This window comes from Emys orbicularis, chromosome 2 (assembly GCF_028017835.1).
Source record: "Emys orbicularis isolate rEmyOrb1 chromosome 2, rEmyOrb1.hap1, whole genome shotgun sequence".
Classification (NCBI taxonomy): domain Eukaryota; kingdom Metazoa; phylum Chordata; order Testudines; family Emydidae; genus Emys; species Emys orbicularis.
This window is the reverse complement of record NC_088684.1, coordinates 213,290,138-213,317,247: the sequence shown is the minus strand read 5'-3', so window position 1 is coordinate 213,317,247 and position 27,110 is coordinate 213,290,138. Positions and strand designations below refer to the sequence as shown.

The following is a 27,110-nucleotide window of genomic DNA, read 5'->3' as shown; positions in this document are numbered from 1 at the left end:
CTGTTTTTTTTATAGTAAAAAGGATATTTCTCTACTTATATTTATTATAAAATGTTATTTTCACTGAACATATTGTACCTTGAGCTTATGTCCCGGCTATTTGCGGAATCACCATCATGTCTGTTGAAAGCATCTTTCCAGAATGGATGCTGTAACAGGTCTGTCCAGTTCAATCTTTGTAATACAATAGAATAAAGATACTGAAACAGCACTACAATATAGTACCATGATTTAATATTCTATGAATTTCTCAGGTGACTGACAAACCTGTTATTATGTAACAATGTAATCATAGCATTTATAAGTCACAAGCCCAGTAAAATAGATATTTTAACTGCTTTCTTCTCCCACTTTCAAAACAAGTTTGGACTGATTTTAAATTTTATATGATTCTAAAATTGCCATCATTACCATTATCCTGGTGTTTGTTTGTTTAGTACTGATTATCAGAGTAATTTAATCAAAACACTCAGCACAAATCTTTGTATGAGAACAATATTAATTAACTGCAACATATTCGAAACAGACAGTTACATCTTTTTGCAAATGTAATCTGCAAAATGTCATGAATTCAGTATTGCAATAGTCATCGCTTTTCGGAAGAGGAGAAAACATAATATGTGATTAATTGTCCTGTATTAGACCGCTTTACCTCTTTTGAGGATCCTTTTGAAGCAAACCATCCAGCAAACTAAGGAAGTGTGAAGAAGGTTTGGGAAGAGCAGAACCTGTAAACAGAAAAACTTCAAATAATAAAATGAATTTAGCCTAAAACTAGAATGATTATATGAATAATAGAAGAAATATAGAGTTCATATATAGGTCCTGTTCCTGCTAGTCACTAAAGACAAGGGATATACATGGGTACAGAGGTCTGTCTACTTGTATATGATAACACAACCAGAACCTAAGACAGCACATGCAACAGAAGCTTCCAGTAACTAAGCAGCAGTAATTTTAAAAGTTTCTAAAAGGAAATATTCACATTGGGACGATTCTCATACAGTATAAAAGAAATGGTTACTCGCCCTGTGCAGTAACTGTAGTTCCTCGAGATGTGTCCCTCTATGGGTGCCCCACCTTAAGTGCATTTGCACCCCCTGTGCGTTTGATTGGAAATTTCTCATGGCAGTGTCCGTTTAGCCCATGCATGTATGCTAGTCAGCCTCGTGCCATTGTTATATAACATGGCATGGGTGGACCACCCTCAGTTCCTTCTCTACAGCAAAGCCCTATAGCAGAGAAGGTGGAGTGCGGGTAATGGAGCATCCATAGAGACCACATCTTGAAGAACTGCAGTTACTGCACAGGGTGAGAAACCATTTATTCTTCTTCTTCTCTGAGTAGTGTCCCTATGGGTGCTCCACTCTAGGTGGTTATTGAGTAGCCCCCCTTTAAGGAGGAGGAGGGGGCTTTGGAGTCGAGTCCAGTATGGAAGAAAGTACTTCTGATACTGTGTTTGACTCCGCTGTAGAGTCACAAGTTATTGCACAGTGTTCAGCGAATGTATGTATAGAAGCCCAAGTAACAGCTTTACATATTTCAGTAATGGACACCTTTTTGAGAAATGCCATAGAAGTGGAAATGAATTTCATACAGTGAGTTCGTATGTCTGAAGGTGTTTGAATATTATGCGATTTGTAGCAATTAATTCAGTCAGATATCCACTTGGAAAGTCTTTGATTAGAGATTGCAGATCCATTGAGCTATCTGCAAGTGAGACAAACAATTTGGGGTCTTTCTGAAGGGTTTAGAGTTCTATCCTGACAGAAGGCCAGGGCTCTCCTGACGTCAAGGGTGTGCAACAATGCCTCTTGTTTATCTAGGTGAGGTTTAGGGTGGAAGACTGGCAGGTGAATAGGTTGATTAATATGGAATTCAGAGGAGACTGTTACCCACAGTTTTCAGAACCCAAAGCAGAGGTAATTTAACTGTTTCTCTCCAGAACATGTCAGGAATAAATCACTGGGGACACAGTTCCTTCCTCTGTCTGATAAATGATTGGTAGAAACAAGAAAGTGCTTTTACATAAAACTACTCTTTTATTAGGTCTCAAGCACAAGCACAAGCACAAGCGCACACACACACACACACACACACACACGCAGTAGGTTCAGAACACCCCAAACATTTATATAGACTGAGATGGGTTCGAATGATTAGCAACCAGACTGGGGGCCCTCCTTCCGTCCAGCTGCTGGGAAGTTTAGGTGTCAGCTCCTTGCCTAAAGAAAAGTTTCCTCAGACTGCTCCAAAGCATGCTTTCTAACTAACTCTATAGATTTTCTCCGGACAAAGCACATAGGCTGTTATGAGTTATTTCCATCGCAACAGCCAACAACAATTCATTATTATCCACATCATCAAAGCAGCTTCAGGAAAAAAAAGAAAAACATCTTACAAACAGATAACCAGAATCAAGGTCAGTTTTCCACACACCCCACCACCACCAACGAATCTGTCCTTTTCACTTTATCTATCCCAGTCAGTAAAATTGCAACTTGCAGCTCTTTTTGTCTGCCTAAGCAAGGCCAGATTTTTCTCCTGACTCTATGGTGTCCTCGATTCTAGCTGCCGGGGAGGGGGAGGGGAGGGAGAGGCTAAGTGCACAAGATGACTGCAGATTATATCAAATCCAGGTCTCTCACAACAATGTTAGGTAGAAATTTGACCTTATCCTTAAAAAATACTGTGAAAGGAGGGCATGCCATACAGGCTCTAATTTCCCCAACCTGTCATGCTGACATGATGGCTATCAGGAATGCCATTTTCACTGATAAATGGAGAAGCAAGCAGGTAGCCATCAATTTAAATGGTGGTCTTGTAAGGCATTTAAGAACTAGATTGAGTTCCCAAACTGGAGTATGATGCTTAACTGACAGAAAGAGATTTCCGAGCCCCCTTAGGAACCTCACTGTCGTTGGGTGAGCAAAACAGGAAGGAATAAAGGGTGGGAATAACACTCTGCTGGAGAATATAAAGCCATGATGGCTGCCAGGTGGACTCCAATGGAGCTCAGCGATAGCCCTAAACTTTTTAGAGTTAGGACACAGTCTATTTGGCAGCAATGAGGTTGTCAATGGAATACGTCTGAGGTCACACCAACAGACAAGTCTTGTCCATTTTTAAGAGTATGGGTAGAAGATCGTTTTCTGGTGTGTAATACTATTATTCTTACCTCCTCAAAGCAGGTTGTCTCTAATCCCATGAACCATCAATCAACCATGTTTTGAGATTAAGAACTTTGAGATTGGGACGTAGGATCTTTCTGCCTTCCTGGAAGAGGAGATGAAGACTGGCCTGCAGAGTGATCAGTGAGCAAACGGCCAGCTGTATTATGTAAGGAAACCATGTGTGTCAGGGCCAGCTCAGAAATATTAGGATGACTCTGGCTTTGTCTTCTTTTATTTTCAGTAGAACTTTGGCTATTAGAGGAGTCAGTGGGAATGCATAGAGGTGATCAGATGACCAATGAAGGTGAAAGGCAACCCCCAGGGATTGGTGACCAAGCCTGCCTTTGGAGCAAAACTGGGCACATTTCTTGTTTATCACTGTGGCAAACAAGTCTATCTGGGGCGTGCCCCATTGCCAGAATATGTGGTATAACATGCTGAAATGTATTTCCCCACTCGTAATCTTGGAAGAAGTGCCTGCTAAATGTATCTGTGATCACATTCTGAACCCCTGGAAGACAACGACCTGATTGCATATGCACAGGTTACAAAGCTTGACAGCCTCTGCACAGAGGGAGGGGGATCTTGCTCCTCCCTGCCAGTTGATATAAAACAAAGATTTGGGGGCTGTGCTGAATTGTATTGCTATGTCAGAAAGGGCCACAAATCTGTGCAGTGCTTTGGCTCTTGCTGTTACTAAATGGAGATGAGCTCCTATGAATTCCAAGTTTTGTATAGGGGTCAGAGAATTTTTGAATGTTCAATTGTAGGCCCAATTTGAGGAAGAGATCTATGGCTTCAAAAGTTACCCATAAAGTGACCCTTCAGCAGCCAATCATCCAGGTAAGAGGCCACTAAAATACCTTTCCTGCGGAGCTGAGCCACTACTACTGACATGACCTTCAGAAAGACCCTCGGGGCAGATGACAGGCCAAAAAGGAGCATCCTGTACTGAAAGTTGTCCTGGCCGATAGTAACACATAGGAATCAGTTGTGAGATGGGTGGATCACAATGTGGAAATATGCATCCAGAAAGTCAAGGGCTGAGAAACAATTCCTTTGACAGAATTATCACCTGCAAATATCACCATTTTGAATTTTGGTGCTTTCACATAAGTGTTGAGTAGCCTCAAATCTAGGATGGGTCTCTAACTGCCATTCTTTTTTTTGGTACCAGGAAGTACCTTAAATAAAATCCCTTTCCTCTGTGCTGCATGAGAACTGGTTCTATAGCACCCAAGTATAGAAGAGAGTCCATTTCTACACGAAGCAAGCTCTCATAAGAGGAGTCCCTAAAAAGGCATTGGGCAGGGGGGTTGATTGGTGGAAGGGTCGTAAAGTGGATGGCGTACTCTGGGAAGATGACCTCCAAAACCCACTTGTTTGTGGAGATAGACTCTGAAACCTGCCTGAAGTGGTAAAAGGTGGTCGCTGAAGGGAGGAAGACAGCTGAATTGGTGCAGCTGGTAAGGATGAGGATGGTCATTCAACACCTCAATCAGCCCATCAAAATTGCTGCTTGGAGCTGGAAGGGTACGAGGTCAAAGGCTGAGAGGTGGATGGTTTCCGTCTCTGGAATTTTAGTCTCTTTTGATGTGGTTCATACAACCTCTAGGAGGTTGGGAATTGCACAGGATGGTATCTCTGAGCCGTCTGTGTCTTGCTAAACCTTCTCTATACACCTGCCTATAAGAGAACGCAAACTAACCCTGGAGTCCTTTAACGTGCTCAGAGATTCATCCATACTATCTGCAAACAGTTTAGACCCACTGAAAGGGAAGTCTTCCACTGTATTCTGGACTTCTTTTGGAAATCTGGAGCCAGAAGTCCCTCTCACAATTACCACCGTAGAGATTGAATGGGTAGCAGTATCAGCAGCACAGAGTAAGGCTTGTAGTTAAGTTCTGGAAGGCAGCTGGCCGTCCACAATAAATTGCCAGGAATTGCTCTCTACACATTGCCAGTAAGCGGTCAACAAAAGAGTTCAGCTTGGTGTAATTTATATGATATTTCACCATTAATGTCTAGTACTTGGCAATTCTAAATTGTAAGGAGGCTGATTAATAAGATTTTCTACCAAGAAGGTCTAAATGCTTCTGATCTTTGTCATAAGCATAGATTTAGTGTGGTGCTGCCTTCCCCATTTGTTAACTGTATCGACCACAAAGAATTAGGAGAGCAATGAGAAAATAAAAACCTCAAGTGTTTTGCTGGAAAGTAATATTTCTTATTTGTGCTCTTGCATGTAGGTGAAATAGTAGATGAGGTGTGTCCAGAAGAGCCACGTTGATGGGCAAGGCTACGCGGGTAAATGAGACTGTCTGAAAGATGTCAAGCAGTTTATGATTCTTTAACCTCAAGAGGGATCTGCAAGTAGTCAGCAATTTTCTTGACCAGATCCTGAAACTGCTTAAAATTCTCCAAGGATGGAGGATGAGGCATAACTGCTTCATTCGGAGATGAAGAGGAGATGTTGGTCAGAAGAGAGACCTCCTTCATCAGTTCCATCTTCCTGCTCCTCAAAGGTTTCTTCTTGAGGATCAGGTCACCTAGTGAGGTCAGCAGATGAAGGCTGCTTATCTCTGAGCAACAAAGAATTGGGCACCTCAGCCAGGTCTTGGGGAAAAACAAAACTCCTGAGGTAACAAGCATGCTGTTGGTACCGAGTCCGTGGTGTGCAGAGAGATACTGTGAATCTTGTCTGATACAAGGGAAATGCAGTAGGAACCCAAGCAGGCTTCTTTGATAACGAGGAAGCAGAGGAAGAGCTATTCTTGCCACCTTGGTCTGCCGATGGTCCCAATGATCCCTCCACACCCAAGGCTTTGCCATCTTTCGGCTAACAATGCCCTTGGTACCTGAGGAACCAGCAGCCTCAAAGGTACCAGATTGGAGAGCAGAACATGCTGACCTGGTTGAAGACTCCAACAACCTCGTCTTTTTTGAGGTAGATTCCCTACCTGGTGAACTCAGGGCATGATCTTTGGAAGACTTATGAAAGGTCTTCCTCTCAGATGCCCTCGAGGAACATGGCTTAGAAATAATGGAGGCAGCAGACTTGCTTGGAGACTGGTGTAGAGGAGGGGTCCCTTGGCCTGGGTCAGAAGATGGATGCAGCGAGCTCACTGTAATGAGGAGATGAAGTTTGATCTCCCTTTTTTTTCTGGCTCTAGATTTCAATGTCAGACAGAAGTTACACTTCTGGGAATGTGCGATTCCCTGAGACAAACGATGCACTGGGAGTACCCATCACTTACCAAGATTGCCTCCTGGCACGACAGACATTTGAAACTAGGAGAACCAGGTATAACCTCCCAGTGAACAAGAACTACCTTATCTACTCACTAACATCTATTTATATAATATATGAGAAGTTTTTCTTCTTATAATTTTTTTTAAACTAAGAAGCTAAAGCTACTACTGCTTACTAACTACCGGTAATTACACTAATACTAAGACCTACTATAAGTGAAGCACTAGAATAAAAACTGGGACACAGCTGAAGTAATCTCAACAGGGACAACTGCCAGAGCTCCATCTCAGGCTGAGGCAGTTGAGAAGCAACTGAGGGCGGTTTGCCTGTGCACTGCTATGTAGCAACTCACAGGATATGACACAAACTAGCATGCATGCACAGGCTGAACGCACATTGCTATGAAAAGTCTCCAATCAATAGCACAGGGGATGCAAGTGCACACATAGGACACTACTCAAAGAAGAATAACCCATTACTTATAGAACAAAGGACTAAACTGTATGCTATAAACAATTATTTTTAATTAACCATGTCTTAAATTTAATTTAAAAAATAAATTCAGAAACACTGAATGAATCCAAAGTCCTAAATATGACCTTTTTGCATTTTAAAGGATACTTAAGAGGAAAAATTCTGCCCTCAAATGCACACAAAACTCTCTAAATCCAATTAAAATTGTGCACAGGTGCACAAGAGTAGAATTTCATCCTTCAAGGAATTCCTTCCCAAAATCTAGAGTTGATCGTATCTGATAATTGACCAGGTGTTTCAATTCCCTGTACCACAGAGGGATTTCATGTATTGAATTTAAAAACACATTCATATACAGGATCATATTCTGAGCTCCTACGATGAACAGAAATCGCATTGAATCCACTGAAAATTGCACACGTAGATGAAGGGCAGGATGGTCCATAGTATATAAATTATTCAAAATAAATGATTTGTTCTGAGAAAGACTACACCTAATTTTACAATTAATGTTTATTTTATCAAACAAGACCTAAAACCCAAATTCTAAGTGACTCATGAGTACAATTCCATATGCAATCTTCTAGCACCGTACGATGATAGGACAGCAACTGTACAAAATTTTGCTACAGCATGGAGCCCCAAGGGCTCAGATAAGTCTGCTTTTATACTGTTGTGTGTGTTGTTTCAAAGTATGTTCTTTACTGTATAGTTTCTGGGTATAAGTGCCTTTAGGCTAAGGGAAATATTCAGTACTTACTGCTGCAGTAGACAGAATTCGGAGATTTTATTTGCAGTTCACGTTTAATTAGAGTTGCCAATTTTGGTTGGCCATATTCCTGGAAGTTTCATCTCATGACATAATCTTTAATTAAAGATTAATCCTGAATTCCTAGAGACTCCAAGACAATCTTAGAGGGTTAGCAACTCTACGTATAATACACATATAGTGGACGGAAGAGGAATGTGTAGCAGGCAAGAGATCAAGCGGCTCCAAATCCACTTTAAATTGTCTGCATCATTCACCACTTTCCCAAGATCATTTTCATACCTCAGGTTAACAGGCACAACTCTCACTGATTCAACTAGTCACTACAGAATACCAGATTAGTATACTCAGTTTGCAAACTAAATGAATGCTAAAATCAGTGCAAATTACACTGCTTTGCCACTTGTACCCACCTACATCCATTTGCTGACCAAGTTACATCTGCTGTGTTATTTAAATTACTATTTATGTCCACTGTTTCAACCCTGTATTTTTACTTTGAAACCACACTTCTTCACACACATCAAAGGCATTTGAGAACAAGTTCATAGCAAGTTTTAGAAATTTTACTAAACCGTTTTTTTGCATCATCAGAGCAAAAAAATTCTGAATTTCTTCATTAACTTGACAAAAAATGCTGCTTTGTCTTGCTTTGAGAACTCAATGTAGTCAATGTAATTTAGCCCAATTTAAAAATAAAATGCTGTTTGGTGTGAAAAACAAGTATCAGAAATTTTAACCTAAAAGAATTATTCTTCATTAAATTAGAGCCATCTGAAAATAGTGGCTTAATATGTAATAATAGTAATGGCTTAATATGAAATGTAGCAACATATTTCCCTCTAGAAAATTGCTTTTATTCTTAATATTTAACTTTATATGAAGTATCCATTTGCCCAGTGGGCAATAATCCAAAAGAACAGAACAGTTAAACTCCAAAAGGAGACTAGTTCTAATATTCAGTTTTAGGGATAAAAATTTCTTATAATTCTGCTAATAAAAGTTTAATTTAATGAGAAAATACACTTCTGCAATAAAGAATTTTAAGCAGAATATTCTTTGCAAACCAAAATATTAATTATCAACATAAGAAACATAACAAACAAAACTGACTACTACATTCTAAGCATTACTCTAGTTTGACTCATTTAACTATAAGAAAACCTTACCTTTAGGTTTAGGTGGCAAAGGATTTTCATATAAAATCTGTTCAATTAATTCAGAAAAGCTTTCAGAGAAGAATGGAGGTCTTCCTATAAGTATAAGTAGATTCACTTAATTCTATCGAACTTGATTAAACTGCAAAATAATTGTTACTAAATAATCTCATTCAAGATGCAAGTATTGTCAAGCTGAACTCAATTTAACAAATTAATGTCAGTTTAAATACAAATACCCTTGGTGGTGAGAGCCAGTGAGCAATGAGGAATGCAGAACAAAACATGGGTAGGACAGCCATTAAGAATGCCTCTTCATGTCTTGTGTCCCAAAATGGGTCTCCATGGTAGCCCCAGATGCCAGCAGAGTGGATAATGAGGACAGCAAGACCCACATCTATGTTAATCCAATAGGCTAGCATACTGTGTATGTTGCCACAGGAAGACTGGGCTACAACCCTGCAACCTAGTTTGAAGGAGATTTCACCTTCCCAGATGCTCCCTTCCTGCTCCCCTTCCCCTTACTCTTCACTAAGCCAAAGTAGTGCAATTTTAAAGGTAAAATTCACTTTAGCTGTTTAAAAGAACAAATTAATGCATTTGGTAAATTGTTTTAATGCTTAAGAGCATAAAACCCTTAAATGATAGAATGGGAGCTCAAACCTTTATTATAATTTAGCAAATTATAATTCTGAGCACTAGAGGCAGTTAAAACCATATATTATAATTATACTATAACTCAGATCTTAGTGACATTATCTCAGTTGATTATTTTACAAGGTTCCTAAATAATTCGAAGTCTTTATAGTGTACCAAAAACTCATTTTTCCAAATTATCACAAATGTCAGATAGATAGAAACACAACCTGAAAACATTTCGTAAAGCAAACAGCCCAATGACCACAGATCACTAGCTATGGAGAAGTCAGCTCCCTTTATTGCTTCTGGAGAGGTGTATACAGGCGATCCTACAAAATAAAACATATATAAGGCAACTTGGACTATCCATTCAGCATTTATACAATTCAGAATTTTAAAAAACGCCACCGTGTCAATCCTCCCACCTTACCTCTGGTGTATGCATTAGCTCCATTTAAAGATAAATGCTGAACCACAGTTTCCCTAAGTACTTGCTCAGTGGCACAGAGAATGTCAATGTCAGATTTGGGATAGAAACTCAGGAATTTGAATTATAGTCCTGTGATCACAACCTTACCTCTCATTAGACAACTATCCTCACTTCATTCTGATATACCTTTTCAGTGGGATTGTGGAAACTATTTTGTTGTTTATATTTCTATTTCACTTCCACTACACATAACCTGAGAAGAACATCTAATGTTTTGTGCTGAAATTTTCTAATGTACCTAGAGAAAGGTCCAAGTCAAAGATGATGCCCAGATTAGGGGATGGAGTGATGGACAGAATTGTGGTATTGTCCACAGTGATTGAGAAAGGAAGTAGGGGAGGGCTTGAGCTAATGACTAAACATCTATGAGAAGATGTCTGAGACAGAGGTTAAGATTTTAGTTTGGACAGATGGAGACAAGAATGAAGAAGAGAGGCAGATCTGTGAGTCATCAGCATGGCCCCTGTTAATTGAATTTGTGTTTACAGATGAGATTACCAGAGATCAAGTTTAGAGGGAGAAGAGAAAGGGACAAGGCATAAGCCCTGTGGAGCCTGCATAGAAAACTGGCAGGGGAATGAGGCTAATCCCCTAAAGGGCACTCTGAAGAAGCAGTAAGAGAGGTTGGAGGAGAACCAGAAGAGAACTGAGTCATGGAAGCCAAGGGAGGTCAAAATTTCAAGAAGAGAACATGGGTGATGGAGTCAAAGGTAGCTGACAGGTCAATGAGGACAGAGTGCAGATTCTGAGCTTTAGCTAGGAAGACGTCACTAGAGACCTTGGCGAGAGTGGTTTCAGTGGACTGCAAGGAGCAGAAGCTTGATGGGAGAGGGTTTAGGATGGAACTGAAGGAGAGGAACTCCGGACAACAATTGCAGGCATTATGGTCAATGAGCTAAGACAAACCGGGGAAGGGAGATGGGGCAGTAGTTGTCTGGGTTAAAGAGAAGAGTAAGGAAGGAGATGAGAGAGAAGGCAGACCAGAAGAGGGGATGAGGTCACTGAGCCAAGAGGTCAGGTTAGAGAACAGACAAGAAGCTTCTGTATCTGTGATGGGGAGAAGGAGGAGAGAGTTGTGGGAGGGATGGAAAGGTCACATTGTATTTTGTCAATTTTCTCTTGGAAGAAGTCAGCAAGAGCCTGTGGAGAGAGAGAAGTGGAGGCAGGAGGAGGGGATGATGATATATATAAATAGACCATTTATAGTGGTTTGCCTTTGCGGTTTTTCCACCTTCCTTTGAAGCATCCGATACTGAATGCTGTCATGGACAGGATACCAGACTATATGGACCACTGGTCTGATTCAGTATAGCTGCTCCTATGTTAAACTAGTATTAAAGTAGGATGGAAATAGGTCTACACTCTGCCATACTGGACTCCCACTCTTTCAAACAATGCCACTTTTCATTAAGATGACCATCACCAACAGTAGCTTCAAATATGCCAACTGTATTTAAAAGCTCTGTGAAGCACATTTGCACAAAGTGTATTCAAAAAGGGCTTCCTCTCTTCTGAGCTCAGTTTGCTGTACACAGACACAAAATAGATGTAGTTTACTTTTAAATACAATACATTTACTTAAACTCAATATTAGTAACAACAGTTTACAGGAATGGAGGCATTTCAGTGTTTGGGAAATTGGGAACACAGCCATGAAAGACAAAATTGCAGTGTCAGTTTTCACAGACTGTACAAGAGAAGAGGAAGGAGAAGAATGCAGTGACTTTCTGTTGGAATGATTTTTTCTTAGTACTCTGTGTTTTGTAAAATACATATCGACCCCTTTTGAGTAGAAGCCACAGAACTGAAGATTCATAGAAATGTTTATCCCTATTTAAAAGGGAGAGTACCATTTTATGCAATTTAGTTAGATATGTACACCATGCAACTGAGGGTGAGATGAGTCCCAACAAACAGAAAAAATGCTGTCAAATTATTCATAGTATTTATTCACATGAGGTCTGTTCCCACAACCCTTGCACAGGTGAAACTCCTGTTGAAGCCAATAAATAGGATATTGGTTACAAATTTAAGCCAATTTCTATGTATTTTTACTTAAATGAAAAATACTGGCAATAACAAAATACACAAATCCGATTATAAGCCAAATGGTTTATCAGAATAATCTTCTTTATTTTCCTACAATCCCCTTTCTTTAAGTGGGCTGGAGTGCTGCTAAAATAGTGAAGCAGACTCCTGTTACATATAATCTTGCAGTCCTTGTGTCGTACTGGCAGAGAATGACTATAGAGCTACCTAGATCTTCAGGACATTTCAGATTAAATCACTTTTATTTACGGATGCCAAATCCCATTTTTGCTCAATACTACACCTACTTAAATACTTTTTATAATATGCCTGAATATAAATCATGAATGTTTCATATACAAAAGATATAACATACCTGTCTGCCAATTAACCTCAACATAGGAGGAATAAAAATAGAAAGTTTATTATCCATCAGTATTATACCATAGTCACTAAGGGTTACACAAAGTCAACAAATTTTTCAGTTCCATCCTCCTTTCAAGAGCACATATTGGTTTCTTTTATCCTTAGGTTTTGGTTTGTAAGAGGAGATAGGTTGTTAACTACATACACACAATTGCAGTCATTCTGATAAAGATATATCAAAGAGGTTGTTGTTTCTTCCTGAATACAGTAGCTTCATCATCATTCTTATTTCTTGCAATACGGAGCTTCATTAAGAAAGAGTGAAATTTACACGAGCAGGAGACAAAGCTTATTGTCAATAGTTCACTTGTTCCTAATAAGTATTGTGGTTGTGACAGATCAACATTGTGAAGAGAGAAAAGCGGTCTCTGAAATAGTCCAATCCCATAGCATAGAGCAGGGGTTCTCAAACTGGGGGCTGGGACCCCTCAGGGTTCATGAGGTTATTACATGGGGGGTCGTGAGCTGTCAACCTCCACCCCAAATCCCGCTTGCCTCCAGCATTTATAATGGTGTTAAATATATTAAAAAGTGTGTTTAATTTAAGGGGGGGGGTTCGGACTCAGAGGCTTGCTGTGTGAAAGGGGTCGCCAGTAAAAAAGGTTTGAGACCCACTGGCATAGAGGGTTTTGAAGATTAAGTACCGAACTTTAAATTTGTTCTCATACTTGGTGGCATCTCAATTACTGCACTTATAATGCATTTGTATGAACCAGACTTTTTGAGTGAAAAGGCTGCTGCATTCTGGAACAGCAGAAGTTTCTTTAATGACCAGAGTTGATTCCTAAGTACAAGGCACTGCAATAGTCAAGCCTATTGTAAAAAGATATGTTTCACAGTAGCCAGGTCAGCATCCAGTGGGAGGATGGAAAGTCTCCTGGCCAGTAACAGATGGAAGAATATACTTCAAGTCACTGTTAATAAATGGATACCCAATAGCAGTTTGAAGTCCATATTGAGGGCACTAGCAGCCCAAGTTGTTTTTTTAACTGAGATTCCTAGTAGCTTCATATATGTGTTAAACAAAAGGGCGACTGAATTAACCCTGTCATACCCCACAGGCGAGGCCCTTTGATTATATAACTAACTACCCCAAATTAACTTCCAAGTTCTCTGAGATGTAAATGGAGCACACATACTCTAAATCAACTCCACCTCCTACTAGTGGTAGGATCAAATGTGATACCATAGATCATAGGGTGTTGCTACTGAGGGCACCTGACAGACTTTAAAAGTATCAGCATAGACATGCTGCCTCAACCTTGGCTAGGAGGACAGCACAGTCCCAGTCCACCAAAGCCTTTTCTTCACTGCACTCTGGGAAGCTCAGTATGCAAGATCTCTCTGCTGTCCAACTGAGCGAGACATATCTTCACTGCATTCCAGTGAACGATGAAATATGCAAAAGAATCCTGAGGGACGTTACCAAGGTTCTGTCAACTGGAGTTCAGTGAGTTAGAGAAGTACTTAACATAATTTTTAGGGCTGTTGACTAATCGCAGTTAACTCATGCGATTAACTCAAAAAAATTAATCATGATTAATCGCAGCTTTAATTGCACTTTTAAACAATAGAATACCAATTGGAATTGATTACATATATTCGCACTGTAAAAAAAGAAATAGTATTTTTCAATTCCCCCATTACAAGTACTGTAGTGCAATCTCTATCATGAAAGTTGAACTTACAAAGGTAGAATTATGAACAAAAATAACTGCATTCAAAAACAAAACAATGTAAAACTTTAGAGCCTAAAAGTCCACTCAGTCCTATTTCTTGTTCAGCCAATCGCTCAGACAAACAAGCGTGTTCGCATTTGTGGGAGATAATTCTGCCCGTTTCTGGTTTACAATGTCACCTGAATGTGAGAACAGGCATCCTCATGGCACTGTTGTAGCTGGCATCGCAAGATATTTACGTGCCAGATGTGCTAAAGATTCGTATGTCCCTTCATGCTTCAACCACCATTCCAGTGCAAACATTTCTAATAAATAATATAAAGTGAGCACTGTACACTTTGTATTCTGTGTTGTAATTGAAATCAATATATTTGAAAATGTAGAAAACATCAAAAATATTTAAATAAATGGTATTCTATTATTAACACGATTAATCGTGCTATTAATCGCGCCTAATTGCTTGACAGCCCTAATAATTTTATATCATGATCAGATGGGTTAGAATTGATTTTCTGTCCTCCCATTTAAACAGATTTGATATCTCCTTAGCCACATCACATAGGCAAATATACCACACAATGATGTTTGGTCCTCTCTAGAAGATTTTAATTTAAAGAAAAAACAAAAACAAAACAAATCTGCTGAAGGGACTATTTATGTTCTACTGATTGTAGAGTGCAAAGTTTAATCTCTTAAGGATAAAGATCTTCTGTTTATTAGGCACATTTGTGTCTATAATTAGCTTAATGCTACTTATTTCAGTACTTCTCAGAAGCTGTACACTATTGGCAACCTCATAACATCTTCCCTTGCTTTACCATAGTTCCAACCATCATTTCCACATACACTGGCTTTCACCATATTGCTGGAGCTCAACAGGCTCTAAATAAAGGATCGCATTTTGCTGTGTTAGCTGTCATCTAAAATGGATTTATTTATATTTCTATATATGGTGCTCCATATACGAGGTACCCCCATATGAAAGTTCAAATGGTTACTCTAAATGTTTACAAAATCATACGGTTTGCACTTAATCGAGGAAATGAGAAATGTATAAATAGCCAACTCTATTTTAGTTTTAGTTTTCCCATTCGTCTGTATCAAATACAGAAGCACAACCTAAAATAAATAATAAACCAACCAACCCAAATTTAATAAGAGTTAATATTTCTAGTTAATTAAGCCCTTTGCTCCATTTAAAGTCTGTTATCCATCTGATCATTTTGTTTTAAAAACGACTCCTGAAAATTGGTTTATTCTTTTAAATAAAAATAAAAAAAAATTGAAACAGCAGCACACCAGCCATTGAAATTACTGAAAACTCACCAATGCCAGTGGGAAATGACTGAGAGCTGTATGTTTGTACAGTAAAAGTTGCATTTCAAAGATGTGATGTTACATCTACCACACTCATTGTAAAAACCAACCACTCTCACTTGTACAGCCACACTGTAAGTTTATATAATTACAGTAATATTAATTCAGCTTCACTGTTCCTATACTTGAATACCTTGAACTGGGCTTCAGTTCAAGGATACCTTGAAGACTATTCAGAACAGGCACACTAAAATGATAATACAGTCTTTATTACTTCTTATCACAGATGTATGTTATGCTGTGTGTTTGCTAAACTTGGTTTTGTATTGTTATGAAGGTTGGAAACATGACTATGTGTATGTAAAAATCTGTTTCTTCTCTATGTACCTGTCACACACACAAAATCTTCCCTGTACTTAAGGATACCAATGATGGTCTGTTCTACCAAAATCTTGCTTACATGAGACTAAGGATAGGTCTACACTGGAGCTAAAAGCTGTAAATTCCAGCTTGAGGAGACATACCTGCACTAGCTTTGATTGAGTAAACATGCTAAAAATTGAAGTGTAGCCACAGCGGCACAAATGTGGGAGGGGCTAATTATCCCCAGCATGAACCTATGGTCTCAGACAGGATTGGACTCTGAGCAGCTTGCCGCTCCTGCCACTGTGGCTACACTTCTATTTTTAGTGCATTAGCTCAACCAGAGCTAGCATGGGTATGTCCCCTCAAGCTAGAATGGGAGCTGCGGGAAGCGGTGGCCCGGCCCGCGCCACTTTCCCGCAGCTGTGGCTGAGAACAGTGAACCGCGGACACTGGGAGCTGTGAGCAGCTGTACCTGCGGATGCTCAGGTAAACAAAGTGTCCCACAGCCCGCCAGGGGCTTACCCTGAACAAGCCGCAAACCAAGTTTGGGAACCCCTGCCTTAAGCTAACGGTAGCATTAATTACAATGGGGGAGAAGAGGTAAGATAGTCACCTGAAGCAATAGCTGTATGTACAGATAACTTAGTAACAACTTATTTAACAATTGCCTTTCACCATTAAATTTTATGTGCTCTTATTTTCGTAACAGGTAGTGTAGCTTGTTTTGTGGTTTGTACCATATGCAAATTCCCATAATGCTTCCCATTACATTGTCAAACACTGTCAAAACATTTTATTTTGTTTAGTTCTAAAAAAACCTCTATATTAGTAATAGAAAAACCAAGCATTCTTAATTCCTGCATCCACAAAAAGAATAGTTACAAAAGACCACAATTTTAAGTTTATGGCAGAGAAAATAAGACCCCGTCCTCTCAACAGGATTTAAAATCAAAACATTTTTAAAACATTTCATTATGCCTCACTGAGTTTAGTTAATTTTGACTGGATAAAATATATATACTATATGCTGTACCTTTGAGTCTATTTTTCAAGTTTCTTTGTGGAGTGCTTTCACAGCCATCACCATCTCCTTCCTCTGATCCAATTAAAGCAAAAAATTCTTCCAAATTTTCACCCTCTGCTTTAGCCAGGCAAAAATTATTGAACTTCAGTGTGCCAGGCCCTTCCAGAAGTATCTACAGAGGTAAACAAAAGAGAACATCAAGTTGTTTCTCTTACATATAAAGGACTGTTTCAAGAAGCTGAATTTTCCAGTCCAACCTATCTAAGATTGCAGTTTTGATCAAGTCTCATTACCATTAAAGTATTTATATGGCCCTGTAGTGGGGCAGCTGCCCCACTCCTGTAGAACAGGGGTTAAAAACAGCCCTGGAGAGGGCTGTGGCTGTGAAAAAGGCTAAGCTAGATTGGGGAAGGAGCCACAGCTGGGGCCACGCCCCAATCAGGCCACAGCTCACCCTATACAAGGGCTGTGAGCCAGGAGCTCAAAGAAGAGACTCTCTCTCTAGCTTCTGAGAGAGAAGGACTAGGCTGCCTGGGAGCTGAGAAGGTGGAGGTGGAACAGTGCTGGGGAAGGGCAGAGGGAGCTGAGGAGCTCCAGCCTGGTAAAACCCCGGCCTGCAGGCCCTGCTAAAAGGCCAAAAAGGGTACTGGGGCTGCAGAGGGGCAGCCCAGACATAGGCAAAGGCAGCAGGTCCAACCCCCCCTTGCCGATGATGAGTGGTTTACAGACTGCAGTCTGCCCCAGTGAGCGGGGGCTAGTCGGTGACTGGCAGTAGCCACTGAGGCAAGATGGGGATAGAGGTTCCCCTGGGTGGGAAAACCCAGATTGTGGGTTACTGCTGGGGCAGAACCCTGATGTAAAGGGCACCGGGGTCCGGGAGGGACACGGGGCCAGCGGCAGGTGAGACACTGGCCTGCAGAGGGTGCTCTGGGCTGGAAGAGCTCATTCCTGAGACGACCAGCAGGAGGCGCCACGCCGGTGAGTCTCACCCCATCACAGTAATAGCTGAATGCCTCCCACAAGGGGGGGGGGGGGGGGGGACTACAATGACCTCCTTTTTTCATAGCCATCAAAAGGTGGCTTTTTTATTTTAGACAGATCTGGGCAGAGGGCTTTTTGGTTTTGTTTTAAAATGAGCCTGTGACAATGAAAATGATATTGTGGGAAAGCATGGAAAAAGAGGTTTTGCACTTGCTCTGCATGCAGCAAGTTAGCAATCATTCTTAGTTCCAAAATCTTGTTCCAGCTCCTGTGAAGGTTCCATCTCCTGAAGTCATTAGTCTCCTCTACTGGTCAACAGCTATGTTGTTTTAGTGGAACATAGCTGTCATGGGAGGTTGTGGTTACACAGAAAGAGGCAATATCACAATAGCCAGGACCAATTCTATGCAGGACTCTGAAAATAAGGATGGCTACTTTGAATTGGACTACGTGTTCAAAGGAGTAATTACCACATACATTACTCTGCAGCAAAGATAAAAAGTGATGCATCTTTCAACATGTGTGCATATTAAAGTTTGTTAGACTAGCGTTTAAAATATTTAACATTTAATTTCCAAAATATGGAAGCTAGAGTTGACTAAAAGGATTATCCACATAGCAACCAGATTCTGAGAAACATTTTACCTATTCATCAACCTGGCTTAATAGTAAATTAGTAGCTTTAAAGGAAATACAAGCTTTCCAATTCTGTTGTATTCCATTCATGTCTCAATGTCCTGCCATCAGATACACAAATGTACAGCACTATATTTCTTATGAAGTCATCTACTGACTTTGCGCATACATCCACAGTAGCTAATTTTTACAAGAAACTTGGCAATGCAGAAAATGTGATCACACAGTAGAGAGTCCGATCGAGAGCAGAGTCAACATATTAAGCAAAAATAAAAATGTTTATTGTGGTCATACTTTGATTCACTATGCACATTTTAGGAAAAACATGAGGGTTTTACTAGACTAAACTCAGAAACTAGGGAAAGATGGGCAGTCCTGTTTTAGGAAACAATTACAATAGGTTGATCATTCATTTATGCAACATTTGGTATCAACTTCCCATGGAGTTCTCAAAGCAGACAACCAACTTTAGTCTCCAATTGCTATTTACACAATAATTTATGTACTATAGGCAGTATTAATTTTGACTGTCATTTTTTTTAAAGTTTTAAAATATTGTGTGTCATGAAGGATTACCAAGAAACTAAGAAATATGTGGTTTCCTAGTGTAGACAGGGTATGACAGAATGATTCAAAGCTATAAAAACAATGGGACTCCTAAATGAATAATGAAAATCCTTTATTGACTCATCTTTTTATGCTGCAGCATGGAAGCAGATACTATACTCTCAGACACTCATTCTCAGCTGCAGAGTGGTACAGCACAGACAGAAAATAAACTAATTAGACTGTAAGTTATTCAGGACATACACTTGTCTCTTACTATGTTCATGCACAACACCTGGCCTCCAACCTTGAGTAGGGCCTCTGGACATTAGCATAATACAAATAATAATTTCTGAAATTGTAATGATATCTTTGACATAATATAAGATGTTACTCATTACCTTTCCAGGTGTGAGTTCACAGAAGATAATTCCAAGGTCATGAATGTGATGTAATCCAGTAACCAAATCAATACCAAATTCTCTCACCACATCTTCAGGTAGATGTTCATCTTGCGCAATAACCATTTCTAGTGAACCACCTGAAATGTATTCACACAAAATCCCTTATGACAGTTGTATATCAAGAAAAGGCCAGACCAATAGCCTACTGTGATATTACAGCCTCTTAAAAGAAAAAAAGTTAAAAGGAAAATACAAAACAATTGGAAAAAAAATAAATGTTTGCCTATCTTCAATTGCTTTGTGACTCTCCAACAGCCACAAGTTTCAAAATGTATATAAAATAACCTATTACTCGTCAGTACTAAAGGACTACTTCACCCAGTTGTTTTTGGCCTCTGGAAAAACTGAGGCATGGAAACGTTATTCTCATATACTCACTGTACATCCTCTATACCTAATCACTGAAACATGGGCAAATTTTGAAAATAAGACCCATGTCACCTAATTTGTCCATATGGATCACTAAAACTGAATAGAGTTCACCACTAACATCAATAATGACCAATTCTGTCAAAGAGTTCCTATTTTATGAAGAAGGCAGAGAGTGGGAAATTGATCAATTCTCTACTGAATTTATTTACATATTTTAGTACTCAAACGAAATTATAACCCTGCATACATCTATGTAGCATGATTTATATCAGACTTCACCTTTTATACAATAATCTTCATCTTTCTCTAGATCAACATTACCGAAAAGTGACAGACCAAACAATTCCATTTAATATTCATGAACAAATGGATTTGTTTAGTTATACCATACCATTAACTTATTATGGTAATGACCATAAAAGAAGGTTAACATTATACTGGGTTTTTTTTGTTTGTTTGTTTTGGGGGGGGGGGTAATTAGAATGTTACAAGAAAACTCTTCTTCAGAAATCAAGATGACTTTTAACTGTTTATATTCTACCTATGGCCACATTTTTATTAATTCTTTATTAAAATAAAAATAATTCTATTCTATAACATCTCCTCTAAGACTTCAGAAGTGGAATGTCTTCCTGTGAATTCTTCCAAAACTAGAGAGATATTAGCTTTATATACAATTTTTTAGTATAACTGTCTAGAGAACAATAACTTCAAAAAGTTATATTGTAAAATCAGTAAGAAATGGTTACTTATTAATAACTGGTTCTTCAAGATGTGATGCAGAAATGTATTCCACTTAAGTATGGGCATGCACACACCTAAGTGGAATACACAGCTGCATCTATTCTAAGAAGAATTAATGTTAATGTATCTACAGCTTTGGAACAACTCTTGCAGCAGTGTGCCAGATGAAATGGGGCTCAAGACCTGAGCACTTTCAAAGTGCTAATGTACTCTGGTCTATCTCCAGAGGCAAGGGATCCCTTGTAAAGAATTTGAAGAGAATCAAAATCAGAGAAATGAAATTAGTGGATTCAGTTGTTCTTTTCTTTTACCTCCCCCACTCCACAATTCCTTAAGTGAACTTTAATACCATGAAAGAAGTTGGATTAGAAGCATTGAAGAATGAAATCATCTATCCACTGAATAGATACAGTACAGGTAGCAGTAGTGAAAGCTTACTACACTGCCCTGCCAATGTGCACCAAACCTATCCAGAAAAAAAAAACAAAAAAAACATTTCTTGACATGAGAGAGTACTTTACCAAAGGTGTCAATTAGCATTAGGTGTGACAGCGGTCAGTAAGGCTCTATTGTTTGCCAGAGATTTGAAGAATTTTTTTTTAATCAACTGCATTGCTATAGGCAAATTTTGCTTCTTTTATTAGACTAGTTCTGACTTCCAATTAGAAGTCAGTACATGAGAGGTCTGAAGTAATGGGTACATTTAAGGTTCCAGTGCTGCAAAGACATATGTATGTGCTTAACTTTACACACAGCAAGTAGTCCCACTGGCTTCAATGGGACCACTCACATGCATTAAGTTAAACACTGAGCAAATGTTTACAGGATTGGAGCCTAATTTACTTTCTACTATTAATTTTATGCTTTCAAAACTAGATACATATAAACCATACACAAAAAGTTATGTTAAAAGCACAATAAGACTGCAGTCAAGCACTTAAAAGTTTGGAACGGCTAGAATTAACCTTATTTCAGCCCCCTTCTGCATATACAGGTACATTATGATTAAGGTTACATTTTAGTCATGGGCAGGTCACGGGCAGTAAACAAAAATTCACATGACTTTTACTATTTACCCGTAACTTGGGCCGGGGCCCCCGGGTGGGGGATGGGAGGGGCCGTGGTCTGGAGGCACCGTGGGTGCTGGGGGCATGGCCCATGAGTCCTGCTGGTGCAGGGGATGGGGGGGGGAAGGAGGGGAGTTGGCAGGACAGGTAATATCCCTACCCGGCTCAGCGTGTCTCTGCAGCTCCTAGGGGGAGGGAAGGCCAGGGGGATCCGCGCTCTGCCCCCGCCGAGTTCCGGTTCCGTAGCTCCCATTGGCCGAGAACCGCAGCCAATGAGAGCTGCGGAGGCAGTGCCTGCAAATAGGCACAGCATGCAGAGCCCACTCAGCCTAGGGCAGGAGTTGCAGTGTCATGCTGGCCGCTTCCAGGGAGCCTCCCCGAGAGGTGAAAGTGGGCCAGTGCAGCATACCGGTAAGAAGTTTTGTTTTGTTTTTAAACACTTTATCTATTTTAGAAGACTGCATATAAAATAGTCCAACTCAATAGGGCCAGAAATGCAGAGAAAAATATTGGGAGGGGCAGCACAACAAAATTTATACTGGATCTGATCAAGGAAAAAAAAAAATACAGGTCTGTCGCATCTTAGGCGCATTTAACATGTGCGGTTTCAGCTTTATGCGGTCGGCAAAAACAAAAACAAAAAAGAGAAAAATAACAATTTAAATACTGTTTCTGTACTGGGCGATTCCGCCTGCCATTACACTCAATGTAATTTTGACTATACGCGATTTTCGCTTTAGGCGCTGACTGTGGAACGTAACCCCAGCGTAAGATGAGACAGACCTGTACTCAATCATGTTGTTACAGGAGAGATATGTTGGATATTCAATTTTCCACACTTCAAAAGCAAATTTTCAAACCTGAACAAATGTAATGAAGGACCTAAGGCTTGATCTACTTAAAAATATGGTAACTAAGATTTTTTTAGAAAAATCATGATTATGTTAAGCCTTAGTAGAAACTGTACGATTGCTAGGTAAGAAATGATTAATACTCTCTATATTTAACAAAAGGCTGCCTGTTCAAGGGTGAACATATTTGCCAACAAATTAGACTAGAAAAATATGCCAAAGTTTCATACACTTGATTAAAAGTGGCCTGGTTTTGTCAGAGGTGTTGAGAATCTGCAGCCCCCATTTTCAGTGGCATTTGAAGCTTTATAGCACTTCAGGAACAGAAAGTTTCTTTTATTTAGGTCCTTACTAGGAAGCCAACTTTAGGCATCCAAATTTCAAAGTTTGACCTCAGTATCTTGCCCACTTATTTCTCTCAAACATGGAAATAATGCTATCCTAGAGTTCAAACCATACAAGTCAGAACAACTGGATAAAGCCCTTCCATAAACCTTTTTTTGATAACATGGAGATAACCTAGTACAGACCAAAGAATCACCCAGTTCACAAAGTACAGAGCAGTCCTTGGGTTCACTCAGCTCCCAAATTAGTGTCTTAACATAAAAGAAAGGATGTTTCAAGTCAACTCGAAGAGACGGCTTAATTCATCTAAAACTATCCAGCAGAATCCCCTTTAGATTCAGAAAAAGGAAAATGAAGCAATATCTTCCATCTGGTCAAATTTATGTTTTAGGTTTATTGGCATATTTTCTATTCTTTTAATTAAAATATTTAGGAAAGTACCAAAAAGCAGATAGAAATCTAACCTTTCCTTGAACAACTTTTATCTATTCATCCCCTTCAAGAATTCATAGTGCTGCTCTGCAAGTTGCAGCAGTAGCATCACCCGCCAAGCTATTTAAATCCAATTATATTATTTCATATCAATTAACTCTTGAAACACACATTGAAGTGGAAGAGAATACGACTGGAGGCATTTTTCTAGGAATCCAGTTTTAAATTATTTCTATATGCTAACTTTCTACTAACGTTTCTGATCTTTCATTTATGTTTTTAAATAGATTGTCAGGAAAAAGTTAAAATTTACATTTTGGATAAACTTTTTTCTGTTATAAATTTATGATGTGAAATTCCCATTTCATATATTTTACTTAGTTAGCAACTCTTACCTGTGCATAATTCCACTACAAGCCAGAGATGGTTGCTTGTTTCATACCATTCATGAAATGTTACTATGTTCTTGTGTCTAATGTCATGTGTAAGACGAACCTGTAACAGAATATTTGTATATTTTATTTGGAGAGCTGCATTCAGATATTAGCGTTTCAGTGGGAAAAAATGCAATACAAAGTAATTCTAGATTCCTTTCTCCCTATATTGCTAGCTTTTCAAATTCCACCAAATTTTTAAGAGGTCACATTCCTACTCAAATCATACAATCAGAAATATAGAGGGAAGATACCTTTCGGCACAGGCCTCCCCCAACTTCCCTGTGTTCAGAAGTACAGTCAATTTTCCTCAAACCAGTTCAACTGGTTAACAAAAAACAACAGTTTAAGAAAGAAGGCCAGGGTCAGCATAGCTATCTAGTGACAGAAGAAAACATTCCTATGTTGTAGATCAGAGTTCAGGGTCAAAGTTATGTCCCTAGTTTCTGTGCCAGTGAGAGATGGAAGTGTGAAAGAAGCGGGTACAGTGAGTCCTGGAGAAGGAAAGAGTTTTCCATCATTCTTGAGTAATCCCCTCTGGCCAACCAAATATCACTGAGAGGTGCCCAGGAGCTACATTTATGTTGAAAGATGGGTTAACTCCAATAAAATGCGTTTCACAGCTTTGAAGGAGAGGAGGGGAAATGGCAGAAATTTCTCCATTCCCCCTTTAAAAAAAAAAAAAGAAGGAAGAAAGCCTAAATGTGCAACGTCTAGTGTAGTTTGTGCTAGAAGAATTGCTGGATATGCTCAATACAAAAAGTAACAAAATATTCTGAGCATCTTTAACCAAGGATATAGCTTCCTAGTCACTCAGTAAGTGCTGATTATTGAAACAATAAGAGAAAGTGCTTAAGAAAAATGTACATATGGGAGAGAAGGCTGGTATTTCAATTGACTTGTATTTTCCCAGTGAATACTGCAGTAACAAAGTAAAACCAATCACTACATTTATGACAGCTTCTATGACCAGCACGAAGTTAACCTCTTATGAGCAGATGTGTTTACATCTGTGCTAATAAAGGACTGAAATTAAGGAAGGGGCTTTAGGAGGAATCCATGACTTCACATCTACAAAGAAAACCCATTTAAGATAAAGGAATTTGGAAGCTAAAAGCTTAAAACATCGCTATAAATTGACACACATAGAAGGTAGGTCAGGTAATGTATTTTATTGGACCAACTTCTATTGGTGGAATGTACATGCTTTTGAGCTCCACTAGGGTGACCAGACAGCAAGTGTGAAAAAATCGTGACGGGGGTAATATATGCCTACATAAGACAAAGCCCCAAATATCACGATTGTCCCTATAAAATCAGGACATCTGGTCACCCTAAGCTCCACAGACCTGAAGAAGAGCTTTGTCTAGCTTGAAAGCTTCTACCTTCCACAAACAGACATTGGTCCAATAATGGATATTATCTCACTTGCTTTGACCAACAAGGCTACAATAATAGTGCAAACAACTATAAATTGTGATAAATTAATTGTATGTGAAGTAGTACCTGGTATTCTTTGTGTCTGTATTTGTGCTACTGGAAAATTTGTATCTACCTTTCCCTACAGAAATAGTAATAAACATTATTCTTACCCAGTTGGTTATTTCAGCTCTTTTGCATTTATCAGTGCAAAGAATAGCAACAAAATTAATAGTGCCTTTTCTTCTTCCTTTATAAACAACTGTCTTGTTTCCTCTTCCAATCTCTTCATATAAAATAAAGTTCTCCATGTTTAAGATGCTTTACATCCAACAAATTAAGAAATGGCTTGTTTTCATCACTAACAAACACCACCTTGAAAGAAAGAAATTCAAAAATTTCTTAAATGTAAATATGTAATCATTATTTTCTTAATTCTTAAGATATGGCGTTTAATACAAAAAGGTATCATTCATGTGATTAGCAATTATGACTGACCTTACAGAAAGATTATAAACAAGACCTCCCACAACAAAGTCTAATCAACATTTTACACATAGGATAATATAAGAGTCACAATATTAAACTCCAAACTGCAAATTCAAAACAAAACAAAGCCCTGTCGTATAAGTACTCTAAGGCCATGACATTACTAGGGAATTTTGGTACTACTACTACCAGTTCATCTACCTTGGCACTAGCCCTAATGGAGACAGGGACCCCAGCAGCTTCCAATGTTTTTACCACATCAGTTAAACCTGCTAAGAACCAGTGGTAGCACTTATGAGTGGGAATTTCTTGAAATTCCCTAGTGTAGACCAAGATAATGGGAAGTTACATTTACTAACTGAACTGGTTTTGTGTTTTGAGACTCAAGGCAATTCCACATAAACTAACTTCTATTTTTCCCCATCAGTTCTATCATTTTCTGACTTAGAAATCTAGATAATACAGTATTATCACTTTCAAAGAAAAATTTACCATTTATTAATAATCCTAAATGTAGTCTCATTTGTACATCAGAAAGAATGTAAGTGGTTCACCATGTTTAGTAAGAAGCAAAGCAGACTTTTTTAATGTGTATTTATTTTCTGTATCTAAGCACATAAGTAATAGGAGCCATTCTTTCTTGGTCTGAGTGAGCCTTTACTTTGAATTTCAAACAGAACTGGTAGTGAAATATAACAACTATAACGAAAATACTGATGTGTAATTCTGCTTCTCTGAAAACAGCTTTCTAAGAAGATTCTCATTCCCTGGCCTTAGATTTCCACTATCTGAGACAATGAAAGTATCAGCTCTACAACGGGGATTTATTTTGTTTCTTAAAAGAGTAAAATACTGCTTTAAAAAAATCCCAAGAGACTATCCTCTGTAGGAAATGTAAACCATAAATGGGGGGGGGGGGAGGAGAGAGAGAACACCCACACTTAGGCCAACTTCAAGTGAGGGACATCCCAAAATAAAATAAAAACTTTTGTGATGGGAGATTTTGGCCTCCTCTACTTGGGAAACAAACTCTGGAGAATCGATTCCAAAATGGGATTCCCTCCTGGACGCAGAATGTAAGCAGCAATATTCTGTGCATGCATAGAGAGAAGAAATGTACAGAGAGAGCTGCTTTGCAGTTGTCAGAAGGGAGATTGCTTTAGGACAAGCAGTGGTGACAGCCTTGTCTCTCATCAACTGAACTTTGATGGCTTCCTGTTTCAGGCCAGCTATGTAATGATAAAAAATATGCACTCAGACACGATTTAGACAGTCCTCCTGGTAATTACTATAAAAGAAAGTTAGGTGGATTTTTCAAGTGCTTTAGTCTGCCCAAAAGACCACCTGACTTCAAGGTCCTGGGAAAGGAGCTGCAAGCGTGAGAACAGTGGAAGGATGATAGGCTTATTAAAGTTATTACCCTTAGGACGAATCTTGGATGAGTAAAACTTTAAATAATGTGGTTGGGTCATTAGGGCCTAAAATACACTCACTCTACAAGCTGAAATTCCTGCCACCAGGAAAAAAAAGAATCC

At 39.1% G+C, this 27,110-nt stretch overlaps 1 protein-coding gene across 1 annotated transcript in view; it reads right to left on the bottom strand.

Moving 5' to 3' along the window:
* The window catches only part of ULK4 (unc-51 like kinase 4), a 426,845-nt gene extending 401,448 nt beyond the window's left edge, over positions 1–25,397 (bottom strand). The window contains exons 1-8 of the mRNA XM_065398954.1: positions 25,260–25,397; positions 23,629–23,728; positions 19,360–19,499; positions 16,805–16,967; positions 9,693–9,794; positions 8,839–8,922; positions 653–728; positions 79–174 (exon numbers count right to left, since the gene is read on the bottom strand). Coding sequence (XP_065255026.1) covers positions 79–174; positions 653–728; positions 8,839–8,922; positions 9,693–9,794; positions 16,805–16,967; positions 19,360–19,499; positions 23,629–23,728; positions 25,260–25,397 — 899 coding nt within the window. The remainder of the gene's footprint in view (positions 1–78; positions 175–652; positions 729–8,838; positions 8,923–9,692; positions 9,795–16,804; positions 16,968–19,359; positions 19,500–23,628; positions 23,729–25,259) is intronic.
* Between the last annotated feature and the right edge of the window lie 1,713 nt (positions 25,398–27,110).